This window comes from Nomia melanderi, chromosome 7 (genome assembly GCF_051020985.1).
Source record: "Nomia melanderi isolate GNS246 chromosome 7, iyNomMela1, whole genome shotgun sequence".
Lineage (NCBI taxonomy): Eukaryota > Metazoa > Arthropoda > Insecta > Hymenoptera > Halictidae > Nomia > Nomia melanderi.
This window is the reverse complement of record NC_135005.1, coordinates 14206216-14231022: the sequence shown is the minus strand read 5'-3', so window position 1 is coordinate 14231022 and position 24807 is coordinate 14206216. Positions and strand designations below refer to the sequence as shown.

At 39.9% G+C, this 24807-nt stretch overlaps 3 protein-coding genes across 7 annotated transcripts in view; all 3 read left to right on the top strand.

Annotated features, from left to right (window-relative positions):
- Positions 1–13633, top strand: part of LOC116424975 (uncharacterized) — a 233233-nt gene extending 219600 nt beyond the window's left edge. For both annotated transcript variants that reach the window (XM_076369045.1, XM_076369044.1), the window contains exons 4-6: positions 1000–4209; positions 7314–7810; positions 9569–13633. In XM_076369045.1, coding sequence (XP_076225160.1) covers positions 2025–4209; positions 7314–7759 — 2631 coding nt within the window. In that variant the 5' untranslated portion in view covers positions 1000–2024 and the 3' untranslated portion in view covers positions 7760–7810; positions 9569–13633. The remainder of the gene's footprint in view (positions 1–999; positions 4210–7313; positions 7811–9568) is intronic.
- Positions 13634–15626: 1993 nt separating this feature from the next.
- asf1 (histone chaperone asf1) lies at positions 15627–17610 on the top strand. Its single transcript, XM_031972151.2, has 3 exons — positions 15627–15962; positions 16239–16354; positions 16502–17610. The coding sequence occupies exons 1-3, from the start codon at positions 15854–15856 to the stop codon at positions 16871–16873; spliced, it is 597 nt and encodes a 198-aa protein (XP_031828011.1). The 5' UTR covers positions 15627–15853; the 3' UTR covers positions 16874–17610.
- A 1430-nt stretch (positions 17611–19040) lies between these two features.
- Positions 19041–24518, top strand: LOC116424956 (uncharacterized). Of its 4 annotated transcripts, none has more exons than XM_031972040.2 (7): positions 19041–19225; positions 21447–21613; positions 21720–21790; positions 22026–22118; positions 22201–22281; positions 22734–22974; positions 23228–24518. In XM_031972040.2, exons 1-7 carry the CDS (start codon positions 19184–19186, stop codon positions 23511–23513), a joined length of 981 nt encoding a protein of 326 aa, XP_031827900.1. In that variant the 5' UTR covers positions 19041–19183; the 3' UTR covers positions 23514–24518. The 4 variants fall into 4 exon arrangements, with proteins under 4 accessions (XP_031827900.1, XP_031827899.1, XP_031827901.1 ...); XM_031972039.2 differs by lacking the exon at positions 19041–19225 and adding an exon at positions 19917–20120; XM_031972041.2 differs by lacking the exon at positions 19041–19225 and adding an exon at positions 20541–20697.
- Positions 24519–24807: the final 289 nt, after the last annotated feature.

Genomic DNA, 24807 nt, shown 5'->3' with positions numbered 1-24807 from the left:
CCGATCTCCTTTCTCATTTCAAACTCATTGGACGGCGAACGATTTAATTATAAATACGTTCACTTCACACTTCTCTTCTTCGGGACGGCGTAGAGCGCTCGAGAATCGAAACGGATCGCTTCATTCGACGATGAATGACGAATTATTCGCGCGGCCCGACGGAAAGCTCTAAATAAAAGATGAGATACAAACGCCCTCATATTTCCGCGTTAATCTTTCCAGGTTGAGTGCCACGCGTATATAACGCTTATAAAACACATGCCCGCGACGGGTGTTTAAACATTTTGTTGGCGCAATTTGTCCCGCCCGGTGTTGCATTTTATTACCGTTGGAAATATTGCTGCAGCGTTTAATCTCCGTTATGCTCCCGCGCGTTTCAGTTGTTCTTCGGCGTAACTTCTGCTTTCGGTGATGATCTCGCTCTACCGTTAACGGAATCCTTCCGATCGCCTCGCGGAATTCGTTGTTCCGGCCACGGTGCGACGCACGAGACGACGGGACGTCCGAAATACGGCTCAGTTTACACGGTCGACGGGGATCCGCTTTAAAGCGCGGAACAACGGTGACGCGCGTGAAAATTCGTTCCCATCGAAATCGCGATTGTCACGAACAGCTGACACCGGAAGCGAGCGCGTTGACGCGATCAACGATAAATATCTTTCCCGATGGGAAAAAAGAGGAAGGAAGAAAGAGAAAAACGTTCCGCGTCCGCCATTCATTACTCGAGGGACGCGGCTCCGAGACAACAGAGTCCGAGCGATCGGTGACGGCTCAATCGTCGTCCTCAGTTCTACTGTCAACCGAGAGATCAGTCTTCGAATCCCGTCGCATCAATCCGATCTGTCGCGTCCTCGTTCCCCGTTCCCTGTCCGGAGGCACGGGACCACGTAATTTCCTCGGGCGTTCCCGTGTCGGTGCTCGGATCAGCTCGCTCGCTCGCTCGCTCGCTCGCCAGCCGGACAACCGAGCCGAGGAATTAACAAGAAACATTTTTCACAGGTGTTCCGGTAATCGTGTCACGGCGGGCGGAGGGAGGACAGCAGAGGAGGCGTTGGAGCCGGCGAAGGAGGAAGACGAGGACGGAGAAACTGTAAGAGGAAGAGAAAGAGAGAGAGAGAGAGGGAGGGAGAGAGAGAGAAGAAAGAGGAAGCTCTGCAAAGCGGGCGGCCGCACACACGTTCCGGGTGAAATGAATGGACTCGGTGTAACCGCGGAGGCATCCCATCCGAGAGGAACTGCTTCAGACTGATTCCAGACATTAAATGCGCCCCCAGGAATCCAGGTTTCGCCCGAGGCTCCCGTGAATCTGGGATGGCTTCGAGCAATGATGACGTCGGATTAACCCTGGTCAGCAACAGCAGCAGCAGCAGCGACATTTCGTCGCCCGACGTGCCGGTGGAGAAGTTTTAAATCGTCTCCACGAGGGAGCTGACCAATACTACCCACCGAATCTCGACGGTGTATCGGTGACATGGGTCAGCCTAACCGGTAACAGACTCTACGAGGATCAAAGCTAAAGACACTGCGAGAAAGAGAAAGAACCGATCTTCGACGCATGATACTCGCGCGGTCCCCCAAAAAATGTAGACGGACACCGGCAGGGGAGAGTCGAACGCAGATAGATAGCAGAATCCAGAGCGTCCGAGCGGGTAGTTAGCGGGTCGCGTGGGTCCCGAGTGAACCGACCAAAGATAGACCAGTGATACGCAGCGGCCGCGTGTACCAAAGGGAAATGCAACGGGCATCGACGACGAGCTCGACCAGCCCGCGACGGTCGATCCGAGGGGAATAACGGCTCGCCGTTGACGGTTCCGTTCGAGGAATGTGATATCCGACTTGGACAACGGAAGGGTTGAGAACACTCCGAGGGCCCCGATAGGAAGAGAGGCGAGGGTAGCGAAGGAGAGCCGACCCTCAGGGGTGATTCGGGTGAAACGATACGACAACGTCTTCTCACTAAAGTGTCCTTACGTCAATTATAGAGTACTCTCGCGCGTCCGCCGCTGTGGTTATGGAATGAACCGATGCCCGGCCGGGTCGAACGATTCTCCTTCGTGGTCGAGCTCGAACCGGCGCGCGCCATCATGACCCCGACGATGCGTCCCCTGGTGGTCGCCGCGCTGCTGGTACTGGTGGTGTCCTGCTCGACCGTTTGCTCGGCGAACGGCGACGGCGGGCCGAACAGCCCGATCTTCAACCTGGACAACACCGCGTTCGAGAAGAAGCTCGCGGCGATCTTCAACAAGGTGGCGCACAGCTCGGCGACCACGAAGCGCAGCGTGCCGGCGTACGACGCCCAGGTGTCCGCCAGCACGACCCTGTCGACGGTACCGTCGTCCTTAACCACCACGACCACCAGCACCACAACCGCCAGCCCATCGATACCGCCGGCCAGGTATCCCGTTCCTAGAGCGACTGTGTCCCCGGCGTTCCGCGAGCTGCCCTCGTACGCGCCGCCGTCCCGCACCCTCTTCACCCCGCCGCTGCCACGCGAGTACCTTCATCCGTTCGCCAACAGGCCGACCCTGAGGGGGACGAACTCGGACGTTCACTCGGGCCCGAAGAGGCCGATACCGCCGCCGAGCGGCACACCGGCCCACGAGAGGATACCCATCAGGCCTCCCGACCTCCAGGGTCCTTCCCAGATACCCGAGAGACACTCCCATTCCAGAAACAAACCGCTGAACACGCCCAGCAAGGAGCAGAACCCTGCCGAGCCCGGCGACCTGGACAGAAGGAACAACACCAACGAGTTCGTTCCCACCCTCCACTACCCCAGCATATCGAGGATACTATCAGGCAGCAACGGCCGCAAGCAGGACATCCCGGAGATACTGCTCAAGCCGCTGGCTACGAAGAGTCCCGCGCAGAACGCTCCGGTGGTGCCGACCACCGAGAAGATGACCACCGCGGCCAGCACGACCGCGAGGCCGTCCAGCACCCTCGACTCCTCCAGGTCCGTCACCCAGCCGACGATCTTCAACCTGCCGAACACGAGGCGGCACGACGACGACGGCTACCACGGGCTAAGGAACGAGAACGGTTATAAAACGGAGAACATCGAGATCGTGGACACGGAGAGGCTACCGTATCCGCAACCCCAGCCTCCGGCGCCAGCCCCGAAGAGGCCGATCGAGGACAACGATCGCACCGTGCCGCAGGTCGACACTCATCCGCTGGAGTCCACATGGCGGATAGCTTGGTCCCTGCACGTCTACATCGCGGCGATCATGTTCACCCTGATGGCGCTGTACTCGATCTACAAGATAGTCCGCTTCAACGAGGCGACGAACCTGCTGACGCAGTCCTATTTCCTCACTGTCCACCTGCTGCTCACCACCGTCTGCACGCTGAGGTGCTTCCATCTTTTCTACGACGCGTACAACCTCGGCCACTCGCTGCCGGAGCCGTTGTCCCGGGTGCTGATGTACCTGCCGGCGCCGCTGCTGTCCACCGCGTTCGCCACCCTGGTGCTCTACCTGGCGCGATGCTCCGAGGCGCCCCCGCTGAACAACAAGTTCCTCTCGCCGGCCGCGCTGGTCCTGTCCTCCACGGTCCACGTGGTCCTGTGCGTCTCCCTGCACGTGTCCACGCACGTGCTAGGGTACCAAGACGAAGCGAAGATACTGCCGCTGATCTGCCAGTGCATCTACATCATCGTGTGCGTGACCCTCGGGCTGGGCTACATGTACGTGTACCGGGTGGTGCGCTCGCAGATCCATGTGACCAGCAACAAGGCTGCCGGCGCGAACCACATGGTCGGCGCTGACCCGACCACCGTGGCCTTGAGCACCGCGATCACCACCAGCATCGCCACCGCGCTGTTCTTCATAGTGATGGGGTTCGTGCAGCTCTACGGGATCTTCGGGAATGTCCAGGAACGGCCGCAGTCGTACCCCTGGCTCTGGTGGGGCTGGCAGTTCACCGTCAGGCTACTCGAGCTGGCCGTCTGCGGGCTGCTCGCCTGGGTCGCCAGCCTCTCCCAGTACCCGCTCAGGGAGAAGCAGCTGCAGCAGCACACCGTCCACTCCGGGTTCGCCCTGTTCCCCTGCGGCAGCTCCACGTCCACGGAGAACATGGACGACGTGCTCTATCCGGCCATCTGCAGCACCAACCAGGCCATCCAGAATTACACGATGAGAACCGGGAAACAGGTTTACGACGATAGCTTCCCGCTGAACACGCTACCCGAGCATTTGAACATATCAGGTATCGAGCGACTGCCCCGACCCAAATCACCGTTACCCCCAAGCTGCACGGTTCCGGTGTTCAGGTTCTCGCGATATCGTGGCCGATACCGAGCGCGCCGAGGTTATGGGACTCGGATTAACGGGCTGTCCCGGTTTTCAATCATACTTTTCGAGGAATCCTCGGGGCTCTTGCTCTTTCGGGGGAAATGATTGAACTGCTTGCGTTCGGTTGTGTTGACACGTTCGATACCGGCGCTTCGGTGACGGTCTCCTTAACGCTAGGTTTACGGGCATTTGTTGTACACTTCGTTCTATTATTCCTGAAAGAATTGATGCTCGTTTATTTAGATTGTGGAAACTGGAGATTCGATAGTAGGTAATTGGGGTATATGTCAGTGTGATCGCATCAATCAAAATCGGCGTAAACATTTGCAAAATAATATTTCTAAAATCCAATATGCGTCGATTTGACGCGTTCCGTAAACCTAGTGTTAATTATATTTTCTTCAGTCCAATAAAGCTTCTCAACCAGTGTTTCCCAACATTTCTGTGCCATGCCCGCCTAAGCCTTTCTAAAATTCTTGTGCTCCCCTATGTAACATATATATAATTTTTAATATTATATTATAATGTTCTCGTAATATTTATTATATTTTTGCTATTTTTACCTACCTAAATATTGTGAAATATATGAAGTGACATTTCAAATTTCAAATTGCCCCCTTAAAAATTAAACATTGGGAAACACTGTTCTAAACAAAATATTGAAGAAACGAAACTGAAACGAGTCACCGAGTTCCTAAACATAACGTAGTTTATGCTTTCCAATAACAATATCGCTAAGATTCATTTTCATTATGTAAAACAGAATTACTGTCACAAATATGTAACGCTGGCGGACGTGTTAAACATATGTATAGACTCGGAATATGCGGATTGTTTTTTTCAACGAGAAATAATTAACGTCACGCGAGTTGCAGTGTTTCGTGGAGTGTCCTTTAAAAAGGGGTAGTATCAATGGATTTTGGAAATTGACGTTCGGACCGTAGTAGCGCATGTGCTGAAGGGCCCCTGTAAATTTCAGGTCACGCGGTCAACTGAAACTCGAGATATCGCGGCAACGGTTATCGATGTATGACACATAAAAATGTTTGATTTTTTCGAAAGTCCGGAAACAGAGTGCACCCTTAATCGCGTTGTTCCGAGGGAAAGTCGCCGAGGCGCGGGCCAGTGTAAAGTTTCTATTGCAGTCGAGCTAATGGCGTCGGGATAATTGGACGAGCATTTTCCTGACGGCGGGGATCTTCTGCTCGACGTACGCGGGAAATTAGCGTTCGGACCGATCCGCTTCATGCCTCGAACGCTGGTAACACGACGAGCATAACGTCGATTCTATACGATAAATTTTTTACCGGCTAACAGCGTCGAAGGGACGTGATTCCACGAAATTAAAGGCTGCCTCGGTTAATTGCGGAAAGATATCGAATCGCGATTCTCCCTTTGAAAATCATGAAAAATGAGGCTTCCCGGGAATCCGACGATTCGACGTGTTTCGCCGACTTCTTCGCTCGGTTATTTTGAGAGAAATCCAGAAGAATTGTGATTTCTAAGAAGCCGATCGCGCGATTTCAATTAAAATCGAGGAGCCCGTTTTTACGTCTTCCATTGGGATTAGAATTCGTTTAATTGAAAAATAAGGTATGATGGAATGTACCGGGTCGCGGAGAATCGTAAGGTGAAAAAGCCCCTAGTAATCCGGGCTTCGATTACGAATATATGGTCCGCGTCGATTCCATGTCGAATCGATGATACGGGCATAAGGAAGAGCAAATACCGTTACGCGTTTTTGTAAGTGACCGTGTCGGACGGCGGGTCGTCGCGGGGGAAGATGTTTGAGCAGAGATATTCAAATACTCGAATCGTTTGATCACAGAATGCGAGGCGGTAAATTAGGTCGCGTGGAACAATGTGTCGCTCCACTTTCTCGTGTTTTGAGAGGTGCTTGAAATTCCGGCTACCCGAGCTACAACATTGAGAACCGCCATATAAGCGTTTCCTACCATTCCCGAACCCCCGAAACGACGTATCGTTCCTCTAAGACATTTCAATCGGGTCTCTATCAAACACGATCTCGAATTTCAGTCGCCGGCCGTTGCGCAAAATAGAAGACACCCGTTGAAAGTGCAATAAATCACTCGGCGTAACTTGCTAGTTGTTCGAATCGTTGATTCGTATTCACCATTTACGTGAACCATTTAACATTTGGAACTACCAAATAAGTCGAAGCGACTCATTCCTAAATTCTTTCTCAGTTGTTAACCCTTTGCACTCGAGAGGTGACTCTCACCACTTGATTTCGTGTAGTAAAACTATAAAATTCGATATTCAATATTGAACTGTGTATAATGCATCGGTGTGTAAAATATTGGGATAAAAAAGCTTTGTTTCTCAATTCACTTGCGACTTTTCTTTGAGTTAATTTCGAAAAATATCGTCTGGGTTTAGTGAAAAAATGTTAACCCTTTGAAGATTCTTCGAAATATACGAAACCTCCGGCAGATGAAGTTAAATCATATATCGATTGCTTGAACAATGGAAAGAAAGGGAATTATACACTGATCCCTTGCCGTTTGACTAATCGAATCACTTGTTTGCGACTTACTTTTCCAAATATGGAAATTTCATCTCGAAATGTCGACATTCGTCCGCAAAGGGTTAACCCTTTGCACTCGAGAGGTGACGCTCAGTCACCACGTGACTCGATACAACAGAACTATGAAGTTGAATATTTAATGTTCTAAATTAACCTTTGTATCACTATACGAAATATTTAACTAAAACAGCTTTGCTTAATTTACCTGTGAATTATCGTCAAATCATTTTCAATGTCGTCTATATCTCGTCGGAAAATGTTGAATATTTCCATCGAAAAACTTCCGAGCGCAAAGGGTTAAAATACCTTGCACATTTTCTTACACTTTTTCAAAGCAACTCACACTCGTCCCAAATACATTATAAAACAAGAAAGCGAACCGTGCAGCAGAGCGAGCGGAAACGCGAACATCCGATACTCGGAATCGCAAAGGCAGAACGTTAATGATGAATATGGTGTTGTTGTCGCAGGTACCTTCGAGAGACATTCCATTCGCAAGTCAGGCACTATGGGTCATTTCCCGCACGAGGGTCGCGGCTCGTTAAACCGACACGGGAATGGTATACAGACGCTGAGGAGCTCCGAGACCCGGGGCAGACACACGCCGGTGCAAGGACTGCACGAGCAGACGCCGACTACGGGCTCGACGATGCTGGTCGCTGAGGACGGTTTCGTCAGGTTCCGGAGCCTGGGCGCGGAGGACGACGAGCTGTCCGACACGCCTAGCGTGGTCGGCACCCACGGCAGAGGCAGCTCGCTGGCCGGCAGCGTACGATTCAACGCAAGACACCCGACCCTGCAGCACCAGCATCCTCATCCGCACCCGCACCCGCACCAGCATCAGCACCAACACTCGCTGCAACATCCCCATCCGAGTCAGCATCCGACCCACCATCAACTGTATAACAACACGTAAAGTCCGGCCGGCATCGTCGCCGGATAACGATTTTGTTCCGCCGTTGACTCGGTGAGTTCACGCGTTGCGAAGGTGGAAGTAATCGTTGATCAGCGAGGAAACGTTTTTTGTGCGAATAGCAAACGTTTGTTTGTTTTCTTTTAACCCTTAGCACTCGAGATTGTTTTGTAATGTGTTATATCACGAATTATTCTGTCAATAGTATTCACAGGAATATTACTAGTTCGCAAGATTGATAACACTAGATACTTTCGTAAGAAATTTTGAAATAGATTCCTTCATTCTCTTGTTCAAGCTCTTCGGATCTCGAGAAATCTTATTTCCTAATGTTTCTGACAAATTGTAAATATCTCAGTCTTACTGCTCGGTAGTTCTAGTGTAAACCCTTAGCACTTGAGTTTTGTAATCTATCAGCAACTGTAACTAATTTTTATAGTATTCCTAGCGAAAATGAGAAATGCTATAACATTTCTTCATCTTTTGTGTTCCTTCAGAGTAGAAAATTTGGATGTGTGGGAAATCGAATAATTTTAGGGTAGTTTGTCTAAGATTCATTAGAATATTTAATATTATAACTGCTGCAATATTGGAGCCTACAGAGTTCAAAGGGTTAAGTAGTAACGAAAATTTTTTTGAAATAGTTACAATGTCTAGACTTTATGGATATTTTTGAAAATTTCGTTCTTGTAACACCGAAACCAGTAAACTGGTTACTTTGATATAGTTCATTTAGAACGATGAGAAATTACAAGTGATTTCTTGATAAATTTATTTCAATGAATCTCGTCTGCGTGTAACTGGAAAGAGTACTCTTTTCTACTTTGCCTTCCATTTCTGCGGCATGTAAACGGAAAAATTGTGTTTGCACGTAAGCAGCGGGCAAAAACTCTCTGTTTGTTTAGAAATTTGCTTAACGAAGATTTGTTACGGAGGACGCGAGCAAGTTTTTTAATATCAGGTGGTTTGTAAAATATAGTTCCTCGAATATGATACTGTCCGGGGAACGAGCTTCTAAATGAAAAGTGTTAAGGGATTAACGTGAACACGAATTATTCGAGGAAAAATTGAATAGGCTTGGTACATTTTTAATTGGATTACCCAGAATTGTGACAAAAATGTAGAAGACAAAGATAGAATTATGATTAACTTAGGTTGTTGCGTTCGTAAGGGGAAAAAAAGGAGATATTACAAAATCGACGATTTTTTAATCGATGTCGGTGGCAGCGACGTTAAAGAACTTAGGCGTCCCGTTTCTTTACGATCTTATATAAGCCCCCGTGGTCGCTTTATCTTGCCGCGGAAGTTGATAAAAAAGTTTACTTAACCGGCGGGGGGACTTAAGTTCCTCGAAGCGGTGAATGTAATTTAATAGAAACAATGAATTAGTGAGCGGGACTCTCGCTTTCGTGGGAGACAGGGAATATAGTTTCGAGGATTTTGTAGCTTAACGATGATGGGGGATAATGCAGTTTCTTCTGATTTAAAGTAGCGGCGGTTATGAAAAAGTAGGGGAAACCGGCGATTATAAGTTAAGAAGTAAAAAGTGGAAGTGTTAATTGGCCTCTGAAATTTACGCCGTCTTCACGGTAACGAAACGGGGTAACAGCCTTTGCGCTTTTACATGGAACTCGCCGCTCGTCCAATAATCTTTAGTGAATGCAGAAATGATGAAATACGTAACCGTGGATATAAATCTTTTATATGAAACTTTCACGCTAGATTGAATGATTCGATATTTCGCGTATTGCAATTTAGCGTAAGCCTTAAATCTAACAGCCAAGCAAACCTATTGACTTTGTGTTTCTTCAGTTTGTTGCAGATGCTTGTGCCACTCTCGTCAACGAAATAAATAGGATGTTCCAGGCTGTCGCGACTACGGTCTAAAAAGAAACCTTGAAGAACTAATTTTATCTTATTCTATGTAAGATATGTCCTGTGTATAGATACCTACTTGCCATTCGCATTCTCCTGCTTCGCATCCACGTCCGAGCCGACGAATCCTTGGCCCTATGGCAACGATATTTATTTGACGTTCTCAATTAAGCGAAGAAGATGAGGAAGATGATAATGATAATGATAATGATAATGATGATAATGATAATGATAATGATGATGATAATTATGATGATTATGATGATGATGATGATGATGATTAAGATGATGATTAAGATGATGATGATGATGATGATTAAGATGATAATTAAGATGATGATGATTAGGATGATGGTGATGATGATAATGATGATTAGGGTGATGATAATGATGATTAGGAGGGTGGTAATGATGATTATGATGATTATGATGATGATGATGATTAAGATGATGAAAATGATGATAATTATGATGATGATTATGATGAAGATTATGATCGAGATTATTATGATAATGGTAATAATGATGATAATGAAGATGATGATGATAATTATGATAACGATGATAATGATGATAATTATGATAACGATGATAATTATGACGATGACGATGACGACGACGACGATGAAGATGAAGAAAACGAGGGAAAAAAACGTATACGGCGAACTCACGTCAGAGTTCCTCTACCTGTTACATGGGTAGTTCAGGGTATCTCGAATTCTTGACCTTATATTAGGCACTTGGTACTTATTAAGGTTCATGTGATTAAACGAACGTTGTATCTCTCGCGAGACCTATTAGGGGACAAGCTTTCTTTCGTTTTTCCTTCCTTCGAGTAGTAAGAAACTCGGCTGTGGAACGTATCGGTGCGTCATGTGAAATGCACGGTGGAATGGGCTACACGGTGGAACTCTATCCGTCCGAACGATAGTTCAGCGACTGTGCTGATTTATTGGAATCGTGTATGTAACTGAAACTATATACTTCTGTAACACGGAGCATCGTGCGATGAGCGATGGGATTAAGCGTGTAAACGATTCTGCGTACCGAACCGAATAAAAGTATAGAATTTCGAATTCCTGCCGCGCCAGAGTGTTCGTCGGATTCAAGAAACGACTCGCATGTAAAAGCACAAATATGATCAGAGATTTCCAACTGAATTTATATACAATTATAAATTCTCAATCATTATTTCTACATCGGACAAATGAACTCCAAACTATATCAGACCTTTTAATCGCCTGTTATTTCTCTTTTAATCTTCCTCGTGAAACTGATCAAATTTGTGCCGCATCACTCTCGGTGCGAAGGTCCCGGTTGCTCGAACAGCTCGGAACCCCGATGTCTCATCGGATAAATAGAGTTCTACCGTAACCACATTTCTTGCCAGTACCTTCCTAATCGTTCACCTGGCAGAAACTCTACGACGGTCGAACTTCGAATGATTTAATCACACGGAACGAGACACTTTGCGAAGAAAGCGTCCCGGTTCCCTTCCCGTTTCGTTCGTTTCGTTCTAAAAGAGAAAAAAAGGAAACAACAGAAGAGAGAGGCGGCCGTGCAGCGATCAAATTGCCATCCCGGTGCGATCACTTGCACATCGATACACGTCATCTTCCTCGAGATCATCCCACTAGACCGCTTCGCGATCGACAGGAGGAAGTATATTTTGTAATGAAGAAAAATGAATAATAAAATGAAGAAAAAATAAGAGAAGAAGAGAAACACATATTTACGTGGTCCAAAAAGGAGCGAAGCGAGCGAGCGCCCCTGCTCGGGGAATTATCTTCTGTTATCGCGCGATTCCAACGGAGATCCCGGACGCTTGGGAAAATCACCCGTTCGCGTGCGTGCGTGCGTGCGTGCGTGCGTACGTGCGCGTCAGGCTTGGCGAACGTCGAGGACGAGCAGAGAGATGACAGATATAGCACAGGGAGTGAACGGGAAAGAACTAGTAAATTGGAGAAGAAGAAGAAAAAGACTACGGCGTTGTACAGTCGATAATAATTTATCACTCAGTCCAATTGTAAGATTTATTTAGCGGTTAAGGTTCGATTAAGGATTCCCTGTTAAATATATATTATGTTACGTCGGTGTAGCCGGTTAGGAGCTACTCTCGTGTTCGCTCGTAGGGACGGATATCAGCGATTTCTGTTAAACGAGTTCAATATGTCGGGCGACCAACCACGTAACGATGTTTCCTCTCCGCGTCGGAGACCACGAAGGATTGATCTTCGCACACAGGCCAGCATTAGTTTGTTTTAAACCCCTCTCCCCCTCCCTCCCGAGCCCTTTCCCCTTTCTGAAATCCTCTCATACCCTAAACGCCACTTTACTTCACTGTTTCCCTTTGATTTACTCCTGCGTTTCGTAATTAGACCGTTGATGTTAATGTATCAGCGAGGAAAACACTCGCGACTGTACCGTTTAATTAATTCTAAGGTTGTTAACGCTACAACTACCGAGCATTTAATACGATTAACATGCAGTTTCCATCAAAATTGTAACAGTAGATTATTCTCAGTTTCTTCAGGCATTCGTTGTGGTACTGAAACTATTCATTTTCAAAATCGTTTCGGATATTCAATGCTTTGAAGATAATAATTAAACAAAAAAATCGAAACCAGTCATTTTAGTAGTTCTAGTGTTAACCCTTTGCGGATGCTATAGCATTCATTTTCATTGTCATGCATACGAATGCTATAATTAATTCTGTGTAACCTTATTATGCGCTTCAACCCTTGGAGTTCATTTGCTCTATTTCTACGGCTTAAAATTTCCGTTAATTCCTTTCAAGATTACCAAAGTTACTGTCGATGATTACTCCAAACATGACTCCGGTTTACAAGCTAGAAATTAATGAAATTCATTGTAGAATTAATTTCGGAACTGTAATATCTTTCAGCGAATTGTATTTGTTAATTTGTTAAGACTGGTCTAAAGTGACACGTCCATCTACAGTTAACATCCACGGTCTAGTCAGGATCGTTCCGTAAGTTCTCTCATTTCCTTCGTTTTCGTTTCTATCCCTCAGAACCTAAGGTACAAAATAGTACTTTCTACCTTCTTCAACTTCGTATATCGATAATAGGTTTAAGCGGTCAAGCGCAGTGTATATGTTTATATGGACATTGTAAATAAGGTATACGGGCTCGTCGTGAGTAGATATTAAATATCGTTGTGATAGAATTCGCGCAGATTCTATCCAATACGCACCCCCCCCCCCCACCCTCCCCTGGGATTCACACGTACAAAAACACACGTTTAACAAATGTACACAACGCGCATGTACACAGCAGTCGTACATATTAAACTGGCGGAGCAAATACAGTGACTCTGTGGGAGAAAGGAAAAAAAGTATTCATCGGTAAGAATTTTTTACTCTTAATAAAACGGTTGCGTTCCTGAATGCGGATGGTTTCGGGTGTTCTGTGTCAAACGGGAAATTTCGATATACAGCATAACGAAAATGTACAAAAACGGAGTAAAAGTCGGTCCGACGTGAAGATTAGGTTGATGAAAAGTAACAAACGTTTTAACAGCACACATGTATCATAGGGCGAATCGAAGTCTTGAATTTTCAAGTTTACTTTCTCGCCGTTACACCGGAAACCCTTAATTGATTTCACTTGAAACAATTTCGCGTTTCGCGTATGACGTTGATTAACGTGCGTATGAAAATGTTAATTCGCGAGAGGAGTCTCGGTGCACGAGGTAAAATAGTTACGGTTCATGAATATACACGTATTCAAATTGTCGTTTAAAAGAGCGTACACCTCCGGCAAATTTTCCTTTCGATTCCGCGAAGATGTCTCGTTTCGACGCTCACACCGAGCGGCACTCTCGGAGGTCGCTGTATTTGGTCTCTTGGCTATACATAAACACACCTGTAACATCGTTCTCAGTTGTAAATGCAAGACTCGTTTTTAATTTATGTAACGAAATGGACAAAAAAAAAAAAGAAGAGCTGTATTTATTATGTGAAACATTCCACAGCAAAACGTGATTCAGTGTGAATGCGATCGATTTCTTTTCTCGTGGGATTTTAATTGCAATTTTAGATTAAACTAATAGCGCTAACGAACGAGGAACAAGAAATGTAAATAAAAGCTTTTTTTGCGAAACACCCTCATATGTTTATCCCAGCCACACGCGTTTGGTAACCGGAGAAAGAGAGAGAGAGAGAGAGAGAGAGAAGTGCACCGGGGTTAGAATGATTTTGTACATGGCCGATCGTTACTCGCGGCAAAGATCGGGAGAAGATTGTTTCCTACGAGAGAAAATAAATTGACATTATAGAATAGATTCTTTTCACCTAGATCTGCGCTTCGTCTGTTTCTATTTCTTTTAGACACGCATATAATTACACCTGTTCGTTAGAATTGATCGAATCCTTCAAATGAATATATTTGCCGACAGAGAAGAATCTAGTAAATCTTTCATCGATTTTTCGACGCCGATGTATTATGTAGCACGAGTCCGAGCTCTAGTACCAGCGGAACGTAAACTTCTAATTTCTTTAATTTCGGCGGGAATCGAGTTAACCGTTCGCGACCTGATTATAAAGCAAACCGGAGGAGCACGCGTTTTTCTTTGCTTGATCCTGCCTTTGTTTAACTTGTAATTTCAATTAGAGGGAAACGAAGGGAAAGAATCCATTAAATTTCTATGTCAGCCGACGTCGAGATGCAAACAAAGCAGTCCTGCGTTATGAATAATGTAAATAAAAAGAGAAACATTATGGCAGATTGTCGGAGACTCTTTGGATAAAAAGGGTCGACTTTGTTACTCGTAAATGAAATTTTGTTACCGAGATCTGTGCTTATATGAAAGTGTCGAAAAAACAATTAACGACTGCGCGTCGGTTGTAAAATAATAAACGGATTGGGAACCGATGAAGTCGATAACCTGCATCGTTCGATCGTTTAGATGATAATTAACTCGGGTGATCAAGGTTCCAGTTTATTTAGTCCGGATGAATTCTAATGGTGTTTACGTTGCGAGGAGAGATGTAGAAATATTTGGGTACACTGTGTATCTTTTGATACACTTTTCGAATAGCTGGAGGCTATTTACTAGCAGAGTAACGCACCGAAAATGTGAGGACGGATTATTTACTAAATTTGAGATAACATTCTATACGTAACGAGGAATTTTTTATTGTTCTGTATAATATGTATTAATAAAGTTGAATATAGAAAAATCTGAATGGGTTTCTTGAGCTGAGGAAATTCTTGAAATTTTGGAAAATATGACAGTATACGCCATCTGTCCACGGTGTGTTGAGATTATAGTAATGAGTGCAGTAAAAGTATTGAATACCAACGGTCGATTACAATCTTAATTATATTATTGCAGTTTGAATAATTTTAGTATTTAAAACATATGAGAAGGTAAGAAGGAAAATGATTTTTTATTTTATAGTAATATTTTATATTCAGCTACTGTCGAGGTTTAACAATATATTTATATATTTAATATATTTAAATATTATTCTATATTAATTATATATTTAATGAAATATTTATACAGCTGAAGGAATTTCATTAGCAATTTATTTTAAAATATTACTGTCTTGTTTCATTGGATCTAAAACACATTAGATACCAATTACAATTTCCTTTGTTGTAAATTGTCCTTAAGGAAGGTTAGATTAAATTACATATTTTAATCTGTACACGTGCAATTCGACGAGGAATGTTGTTTTGATCAAAGAATTTGCTTAATTGTAGCTTCTTCTCTAGCCTTAGAAATTTTGCAATTTTATAATGTTCCGTCCATTCCGAAATGTTTAACTGAATTCCAGCTTTGTTTACAATTAAAGATTTATATACGTTCAAACGGATTCTTCTAAAATCATGAAGGTAACCACCGTTGAGGAGGATTGTTAAAATTTGTATAAACATTATTTTTGCATTTGCCACGTGTTGCTTAAAATCCGCGCCAAAATGGGGAGAGCGATTTTTGAAATAATCGTAAATAGAATAGGTGTTTGCACGAGAGCGTTGCCGAAACACCGGAAATGTCTTTCGGTTCTGTTCCCGCCAAAGCGACCTGTGCTAAGCGTTAGAATGCTTATCCTTTGACTCGAGATCATTCGCATCATATCAGATTTATTCGGAAATACGGCTCAAAGGAATACTGTTAAGAAAACGATACTTTCAAACGGTCCTCGTTAAAATCCAATCATTCAGTGAAAATTCTAATTAAATAACATCAACGATGGCCAAAGTTCAGCTAGCGAATGTGGCTGTTCTCGACAATCCTTCGCCGTTTTTGAACCCGTTTCAGTTCGAAGTTACGTTTGAATGCATCGAAGAATTAAAAGAAGGTACTGCTCGTAATCTTTCATTCATATCTATAAATATAAGTACGCGTTTGCGTTCGCGTTACTTGAAACAAAAGTATTTCTTAATCTGCTGAATGCCCTACTAGGTTAGTTTAAACCTACGTGTGTATTTTCCAAGGACAAATAAATATATCACAATTTTCAGTTTCCCTCTAGAGTGGTGGAATTCGTTTTATTTTGTAATATCGATTCGATGAACTAACTGTATCATTAAAATGCATGATGTTATATAGTGTACTAATGATAACAAAATTACAGATTTAGAATGGAAGATGATCTATGTCGGCAGCGCCGAATCCGAGGAATTCGACCAGGTTTTAGACACAATATATGTAGGTCCAATCCCAGAAGGAAGACATATGTTTGTGTTTCAGGTAAATTAACAGAATATGTAAGCAATAAATTTCATTTAAAATACAACCGTATAATACCATTTGTAGTTTATATTAAACAATTGTATTAAAAAATAAATTGCTATTTGAATATGTGTTTAATGTTTAATAGAAGTATTATAATTTCAGGCTGATCCCCCGGATGTCAGTAGGATTCCGGTTAATGATGCTTTGGGAGTTACAGTTGTGTTATTAACTTGTTCATATAGAGGTCATGAATTTGTACGTGTCGGCTATTTCATAAATAATGAATACACGGACGCAGAGCTTAGAGAAAATCCACCACCACAACCACAATTCGACAAAGTACAACGAAATATCTTAGGAGATAAACCACGTGTCACTAGATTCAAGATAAATTGGGATGATGGAGCGAGTTCGACAACAAACAGTGTGCCAGAGGGGATGGATGCACAAGCTTTAGAAGAAACATCGCAGGATGCACCGACATCCACGTTGGGTTTCACAGAAAATACACATAATAGCATGGAAGTAATGTGAATATTAGTTGATTTCTAATATTGTGTGAACAGATAGACTCTGTAACGCAAGGAAAGAAGTAGTACCTGGAAAAAAGAATAAAATGGAAAGAAGGTTCATATATTTGGATACATCAAAGAAGAAATGTTAAAAGATATGGGTAGCCTTTTGTATGTTGTACATTAATTAATTTTGCTTTATCAAGAAGAGAAGATCTCATAGATTGGAAAGAAGTTACACGTGATAATGTCAAACTTCTATGGGAATGATGTTAATGCTTATTGCTGGTATTCTGTGCATAAATACTTGCATTGGAGAACAATCAAGAATAAATTATAACATGTTACTACGAATTTGACTGAGTGCAAAAAAAAAAGTGAATTTCATAAGATTATTATAAATTTTAAGCTAAACTAAATTAATCTCTTATTATTAACCGTTTTGAAAAAAAGGAAAAAAAGGAAAGAAAATAAGATAAAGATAGTGTAACATGTACTATGAATTAAAGATTTTTTGTTCCAAGGTTATTGTTACAATAAAAAGAACATTTAGGTATTAACTCTTAATAGGCGTAATTTAAACAAAAAAATCGTTTGTATTATGATATTCTAGAAATATTTGAAATTTTGTGTTTAATACTTTAAGTATTATGATATGGCTTATTATTGTATGGTAAATTAATAGAAATAAGGCTGTTCACATTTCATCAGTGTATGTACATATATACTAAAACGAGAAATACACATTATGTTTTTTACTTCATTAAATACCGTTTTTAAATGTTTACCCCCAAATAATTCTATATAAATATTCTATCATTTCTTCTCATAAAAGAAGGTGACAAAATCTTATTCCATGACACATGTAAGTACATACATATGTTACGTCTACAAGAGTACAATATTTTTTAATTACATAAACTACAGGTAAACTACTGGACAACGAGAAACTCCATGATCACCATAAGAAATTTGAATATTAGTCATCGGTGACCTTCTCCGTTGTCAGGCGTTAACTGATTCAATAATGAGAACATAAAGGCGGCGATGAGAAGTAGAAAGGGTGTAAGATAACAGGCAAAACCATAACTATATATAACATCATAATATCGATACGTGGGAGGTAGGATCATCCTTCAAGATAAAGGCATCCTTTGATGCATTCGGTAATTTTGATGACATTAGAGTTCTTGTTGAAACTTCACGCGTGCGGTCAGCGGCTATCAATTACAGTATCAAAGTATGTTGATATCGGTGTACGGAAGACTTATCTATATATGCGTATATAAAGTACATAAACAAACTTTTCATTATGCATCGTTCACTGCTTGAAATATATAATTCTTTTAAATTGATTTCACAATTAAAAAAATACGTGGACAAATATTCCTTCAAATTTCATTCCTTTCCTTAACAAAATAAATAATTATTAATTAAATAATATTATTTTTAATTACCACTAACACGTTCGCGGACGTGAATGCTATAGTATTCATCTTCATTGCGATGCCAAATGACTTGGATGAACAATCAAATTTATGATTCAATTTTAAAGCCACATTATTACGCATGTAATTCTACATAGCTTTAATTTTTTTGAAATTCTCACGCTAACTCTCGTAGAACTGAATTTCCTTTTTTCCTATTTTTGCAGCTCATTAAAATCATTACTGTCCGCAAATGAATGTAATGATTTATTTAAATAAATACTATCAACAGGTAGAAATCCTCACGCATTTCGTTCCCCGTCGTATTTTTGTTATTACAGGAAGAACAAAGGATTGGCGATACTGAAGGTATACCATAAGTATAGAGTGAAGGTAGGTTCATCAATTTTTAATCGTATGTTGGCCATAGAAATAGAAAAATCTTCGAAAGAGTATTAACACTAGAACTACCGAGAACTTGAACCGTCTTTGTAAGAAGACTTCATAAAAAGCTGATATTATTCAATCGGCTACTCGAATCATTTCTCGAAGAGGTATCAGTAATGAGAAAAGAAACAATCAAGTTGAAACAACAATGAGTCATTTTATTCAGTCTAATTGTTCTAGTTTCAATAAATAATTTTTATCTACGAATTCGTAGAAGCTGACAATTGCGCGGCTAGACGACTGTCAACAGCCACCACACTAACCTCCCACCACTGTCATCACCCCCTCTCCTACCACCTGTCTCCGCGACAGGTTCAAACACGCTCCAGTGTGGAATGAACCACCGCTCGACGAGGACGTGAACGAAGATTGCAACAACTTTGTTGTGAAAAAGAGTGTGTTCGAATGTCACAATAGTACGAACGATATTCTTCTGCTTATACAATATCAAGTTTAAAATGTTATTTGAGTTCTGTTTTATAATCATACTGATCCCATCGGTGAGTACAATGACAGAGTTTCTTACTGATATTGCATGCACAATCGAATGTTTTATCTCCACGTTAATTTTTTGCTCATTGAAATTTTCGCTAAATCCAAACGATCATTTTCGAATGCTTCATTAAAACGAAACCGCGATAATTCGTCTATCAGCGTGTACGCGAGTGTGCGCCTATTTCTGACCGCACATTGGGATGACAACAATATTGAGAGTTCCGAGGGACAAGTATGTCACGAAATGAACTAATGTCATTGAACGCGCAAAAGTATCATGTATGGCGTGCGTTTCAATCATGACACCAATTTGGAAGGGAAAAATACAATTTCTGTTCGATCCGTGGAGTAGAGGATCTCGATCTTTCTCTCACCCCCTCTCCTCCACCCTTCCATCGGGATTTCATCATCCGTTAAAAACTTCTAAACGAACATTTGTTTTCTTCCGAAATTAACTTTAACAAAGTTTCGTTTAATATGCATTCATGTGAATGCGGTGAAGTGTCTTTTCATCCTGGTTATCAGCACGATGATCGCTGATAACGTACGGAACTGTTTTTTTTTTAATATTAAATTGTTGAAATTGTTGAAACTTCCTAAAGTATTGAAATCATTGAATACTCTGTTTTAAGAAAAATTGTATCGTGCTCTTATTGCTTGAACCGGAATATACGGCTCCGCAACACCGGTATAATGCGGCGCGCTGCGATGATGACTCATAGCAAACGTACCAGGAATCTCCAACACGCGTCTCGCGGAACAGATTTTGTCAGAAAATCGAGACTAATCGCGATCATTGGTTTTCAGAGCTCTCTTTTTATTATCTCTTTATTCGTTCTAGAAATTTTCGGCGTTCGTGTTATTGTACAGCGAGACAAAGCATTGTTGCTTAGATACAAGGTGACAGATAGGGACCATGTGTTCGTTCCTCATTTTAATATTTTTGTTTATATTGTACCATTTTGTCACGCGCGATCGGAAGATATCGTTATTCTACGTTAATGTAGAATTTAGATACTGAGATTTCAAAACGAGACGCGCAGATTGATAAAATCAATTCTTTTTTGCAACAGTTTCATCATTTTGATGTGAAGATGCATGTCGTGTGTTCTGTTGCTATGAAGATAAAATCGGTGTATCTTTCAAGTACACGATTTAAGAACTCGCGTCGAACAGATAAGAAATGATTCCCGTTATAATTGAATAATGATTTGACATATTTTTGAATATATCTTGGAAATTAGTGTGAGTGGTGGTCATTGAACTTTTGGGGTCTTTTGATTGTAATCTACAACCATTTTGTGATACGCAGAGGAACCCTTACTGAAATGGCTGATGGTTTACCGTCCACAAAATGGCGGTCGTTCGAGATACCGATATACGCGTAGTCATTGCATCGTAGTTTTATCAATTAATCTAAAATATTATAAATTTATATATTTACTCAATATTTCGAAGATGAAAAACGGTCATGAAAGTATAAAGAATTTAATTGTTTACAAGTAATTATGTGTTTTTCGATGTAAGACTCGAATGTATTTAAAAATTAATAATAAGCGATATAACATAAATAATATTATTAAAAATGGTTATATCAGGCAGTAGTGTCACCTATTTTTTCAATTGCGTACATTGTTGCTTACATTGAAGTCTCTTGTTCGAGATCACTTAGGAAAATTAATATTGTGATATTTATTTTTTAGTGCGCGTAATATAAAGTTTTATCATTAAATGGTGAATACTCTGAATAAATGTACAAAATCATATATTCTTGATAATTAAGTAAAATACAAAAGTATTACTATTATTATTATTACTATTACTATTATTATCATTACTCATTATAAAACTAAAAAGAAGCATTATTATTGTTGGTGTTTGATTAGAAATAGCAAAATGTTTTAATAATTTCGTGTTATTCGTGTTACTGTTTGCTATTGGAAAAGAAATAATTTAAATTTACAATTTAATGACAGATGTGCCAAAACGTTTGCGTCTATAGAATTAAATTATTGGTCTTCAATTCAAATTATACAAAATGTGAAAAACCATTTTGAGTTTGAGACTTACATCGGAAATACTGCGCATATTAATATTACAATTGTTCTAACACTAATGAAGCATAAAGTTTTGCTTTTAATGTAATAATTTAACTCCTCTTGTTGTTATTTAATTACAATACACATTGCTTAAATATATTTTTAAAAAACCACTTTTTTTTAATAGGCAACGATGGAAGAGGGGTGCCGTGACGACTTTGATTGTACTAAAGAACAGTACTGTTATGGCGTTTCAAAACAATGTGTAAATTACACAGTTTGCAAAAGATATAATCGTCAGGAAGGTCGAAAGCCTTCTAGACATTCTTCACAGTGTGGGCCGTGCCTTCCAAAGTAATTAAGCGTTTGATTAACACTATACTGTATTACCTTTTAATATATTCATGTCTAAGATACGAAAGAGGTTAGTTCTTGGCAATAATTCGGTTATTTCTTTCAGTTATGTTAGTGAAGAACTTGGAACTGGAGAGCCGGCTGCATTGTGCAGGAAAGCAAATGAAAATATTCCAGGTAAGTAAAGTAGAAATAAAGATTATTAATGTACTCTTTATTACTGTATATTTTGTAAAATCTTCTGAGTATGGGACAGATAGTTTCCTATTTCAATTAGTGTGGTGTATCCTGTTAATAAAATACTCTGTCGTGTAAATAATTGAAATATGGTGACAAGTGGATTGCTTTCTTTTTATTTGTGCATATTTATATTTTTATAATGAAGTTTTTTTTCTTTGTTTTATTTCAACAGAAATTGGCAGATTCAATCAAACGTGGATCATAATTACAGTAGTTGGATCAATTCTTTTACTGGTTATAATTGGTGTAATAATCTTCAAAACACGTATGTAAAAATATTATAGGATAATATGTATTGTATGATATGTAATATATAAATGAAATAATATAAATGTAATATATTGCAGGAAAAAAACGTAAGAAGAATAACCTTGAAGTTTGTAGTGATATTTGTGCTATGGAACCAAGTGCACCACCACCGGAATTCAGTGAGTATTTATTAAATAGTGTTTTACACGTTCTTCATAATTATATTGCACAACCTTCCTCATTTAGTGGAGCACTTATGTACAGGTAGAATGTAAAAGGTACTTTTTTTTAAATGCAAAATAAGATAATTTCCGTTAAATCAACAGCAATGCATAAATTAAAGCTATCTGCACTGTAGTTTGTTTCGTCTATCATAATTGTTTGTTTCTTCACATTTTCTTGTATTTATTTGTATTACTAACCGTAAAGTAGAACAGTTAATTTTTTTTTAAATATATATACATATGAAGAACACAATTATTTTATTACAGTATACCTACCTACTTGAACGGTGAATTAAGTGCAAGCTGTTTGAAACGCGGTAATGAGTAACATAGAGTTATGTCTGTTACATCAACAGTGGTCATATAATGTCTAACATGTTTTTTTTACGTATACATGTATTTTGCAGGTCCTTTCATTGATCATAAAAAGGGTGTATCGTATGTGTTATCCAACAACAATAAGAATTTAAAAGATAAAAATAAACTGGTATCTGCAACTGCATACAACCAACCAAATTGGGTGAAATCTAACCCTAATTACGAATATAATTTAAATAATAATCATGATGAAGTGAATGTACTGGAACAATTACATTCCACATTTGAAACACCGCCAGCTAATAATAATCCCAGTACATGGACTCCAGAGTAAGTAAATTATTCTCTTATTATAAAATGTATTTCAACAAGTAATTAATCAAAATAATTATAAATAATTTATAATGGAATTTTAAGCAAATTAAGACAACTTTATTAGCATGCTTTTTTGTGGCATTTGTATGTTACTGTGGTCAAACTATTTAAATTTAGAAAACATGTAATTCCGTACACATGATTTCCTTTGTCTTCATCAATATCACTCATCTTAACATATAAATCACAATAATTTCAATATTTATAGGCAGTTAACACAAGAAGTAGTAATTCGAAATGTATCTGAATATGGAATAGAACAAATGGATAATAGTACCAATGCGGCCATTATTGAAAGGAACAACTCCTCATCTTCTAATACAGCTGGGGATGATAATACAAATAATAACAACAATAGTACTAATAGTAATGCTTCAGCATCATCATCAAACAATACTCAAGATGGTACAGAACGAACACGAGCTTCGAATATATTGATTGCTCATGTAAATGTAAATTTGAACAATGTAAATGTGAGAAATCGTGACTGTTAATCTTCTATAAGATAGAAATACCACAATTTAATATTTTATCATACAGATAACTAATTTTGAAAAAGTGAACTGAAATTATCGACTAAACCACTATTTTAATAATTGTACGGAAAAGTAAAAAGATTGAATATTTTTTCAATCATTCTAGTTTGTTTTTATTTAAATTTTAATATTTCAAAGAAAGAATTCATTTATAGAAGATGAAAAAATCAAAATGACAAGTTATGAAGATTCTAGTCCTCACAAGTTGCAAAGCACATTGTTAAGAGTTTTTTAAATTAATTTAAAATAGAATAACTATCCTGCATTCATTCAAATATTTCAAACAAATTTCCAGTGGAATTCTCTGTATTTAAACAGTTCTGATTTGTATGCTGTACAAATTTGTGTATGTTCTAAATATTAAGTATCATAGGTTATTATAATTATTATTGATAATATAAACACATGGTCGTACACTTTATGTTTAACAGAGAATTCTTTCAGTACTGACATTCATTCTTAACGTGTTTGATAACTGTTGCTGAGGAAAGTATCTCTTGATATTGAAGAATGATCAATATCATTTTTTTATGTATTAAATATTTATATATAATAAGTCATAAAATATGGTGATTTATACTTTACTGAGTAACTATTATTGAATTATGTTTGAAAAATGCATTAGACATTAGGTTAAGTTATTATCTACTCTTGGAATCTTCGAAGTAGGTGCATATTGCATCTGCATTATGTTTATTACACGTATAATATCGTATCTACGTAAAATCACAGTTTATAATATTTTATACTTATATACCATTATAATAAACATTTTGGTAACATATCAGTGATTAATATCACACCTTACTCGACATCCGCTCTGTACACGACTGTTCAATGTTTGCCTTTCAAAGGTAAAGTGCATGTGATTATAAATATGATCTCTGTTAAAATACTTGTAATAATAATGTTATAAAACTATTATAAAATACATGAATTGAATAAAAAAATGTATTTTTTATGCATTATAAAATGGTATGTAACCTATTTTCTCAGACTTCAATATATTTTTAATTAAAGAATGCGACTACATTTAATAAATGCATGCGTGCTTTGTTAAATTTATTTTGCACTTCATCATTTACAGATTTCATTTTCATTTCCCTTTACTTTTCTTGTTTTCTTATATACCAACATCGATTGATACTTTAATCATTAATATTCATGTGTTTTAAAGAAGGATATAAATAATTAGAATTAGAATTATGTAACATTAGTTAATTTTAACTTGTTCAAAGTTATTCGCGGATTA

What these genes read in the sequence shown, in the direction of transcription:
- asf1 (XM_031972151.2), top strand. Translation starts at nt 15,854, where the DNA reads ATGGCCAAAGTTCAGCTAGCGAATGTGGCTGTTCTCGACAATCCTTCG. An exon ending in CATCGAAGAATTAAAAGAAG is followed by an intron (nt 15,963 to 16,238) that starts GTACTGCTCGTA and finishes ACAAAATTACAG; the next exon opens with ATTTAGAATGGAAGATGATC. An exon ending in GACATATGTTTGTGTTTCAG is followed by an intron (nt 16,355 to 16,501) that starts GTAAATTAACAG and finishes TTATAATTTCAG; the next exon opens with GCTGATCCCCCGGATGTCAG.
- LOC116424956 (XM_031972039.2), top strand. Translation starts at nt 19,929, where the DNA reads ATGATGACTCATAGCAAACGTACCAGGAATCTCCAACACGCGTCTCGC. An exon ending in TGTGGGCCGTGCCTTCCAAA is followed by an intron (nt 21,614 to 21,719) that starts GTAATTAAGCGT and finishes TATTTCTTTCAG; the next exon opens with TTATGTTAGTGAAGAACTTG. An exon ending in TGTAATAATCTTCAAAACAC is followed by an intron (nt 22,119 to 22,200) that starts GTATGTAAAAAT and finishes AATATATTGCAG; the next exon opens with GAAAAAAACGTAAGAAGAAT.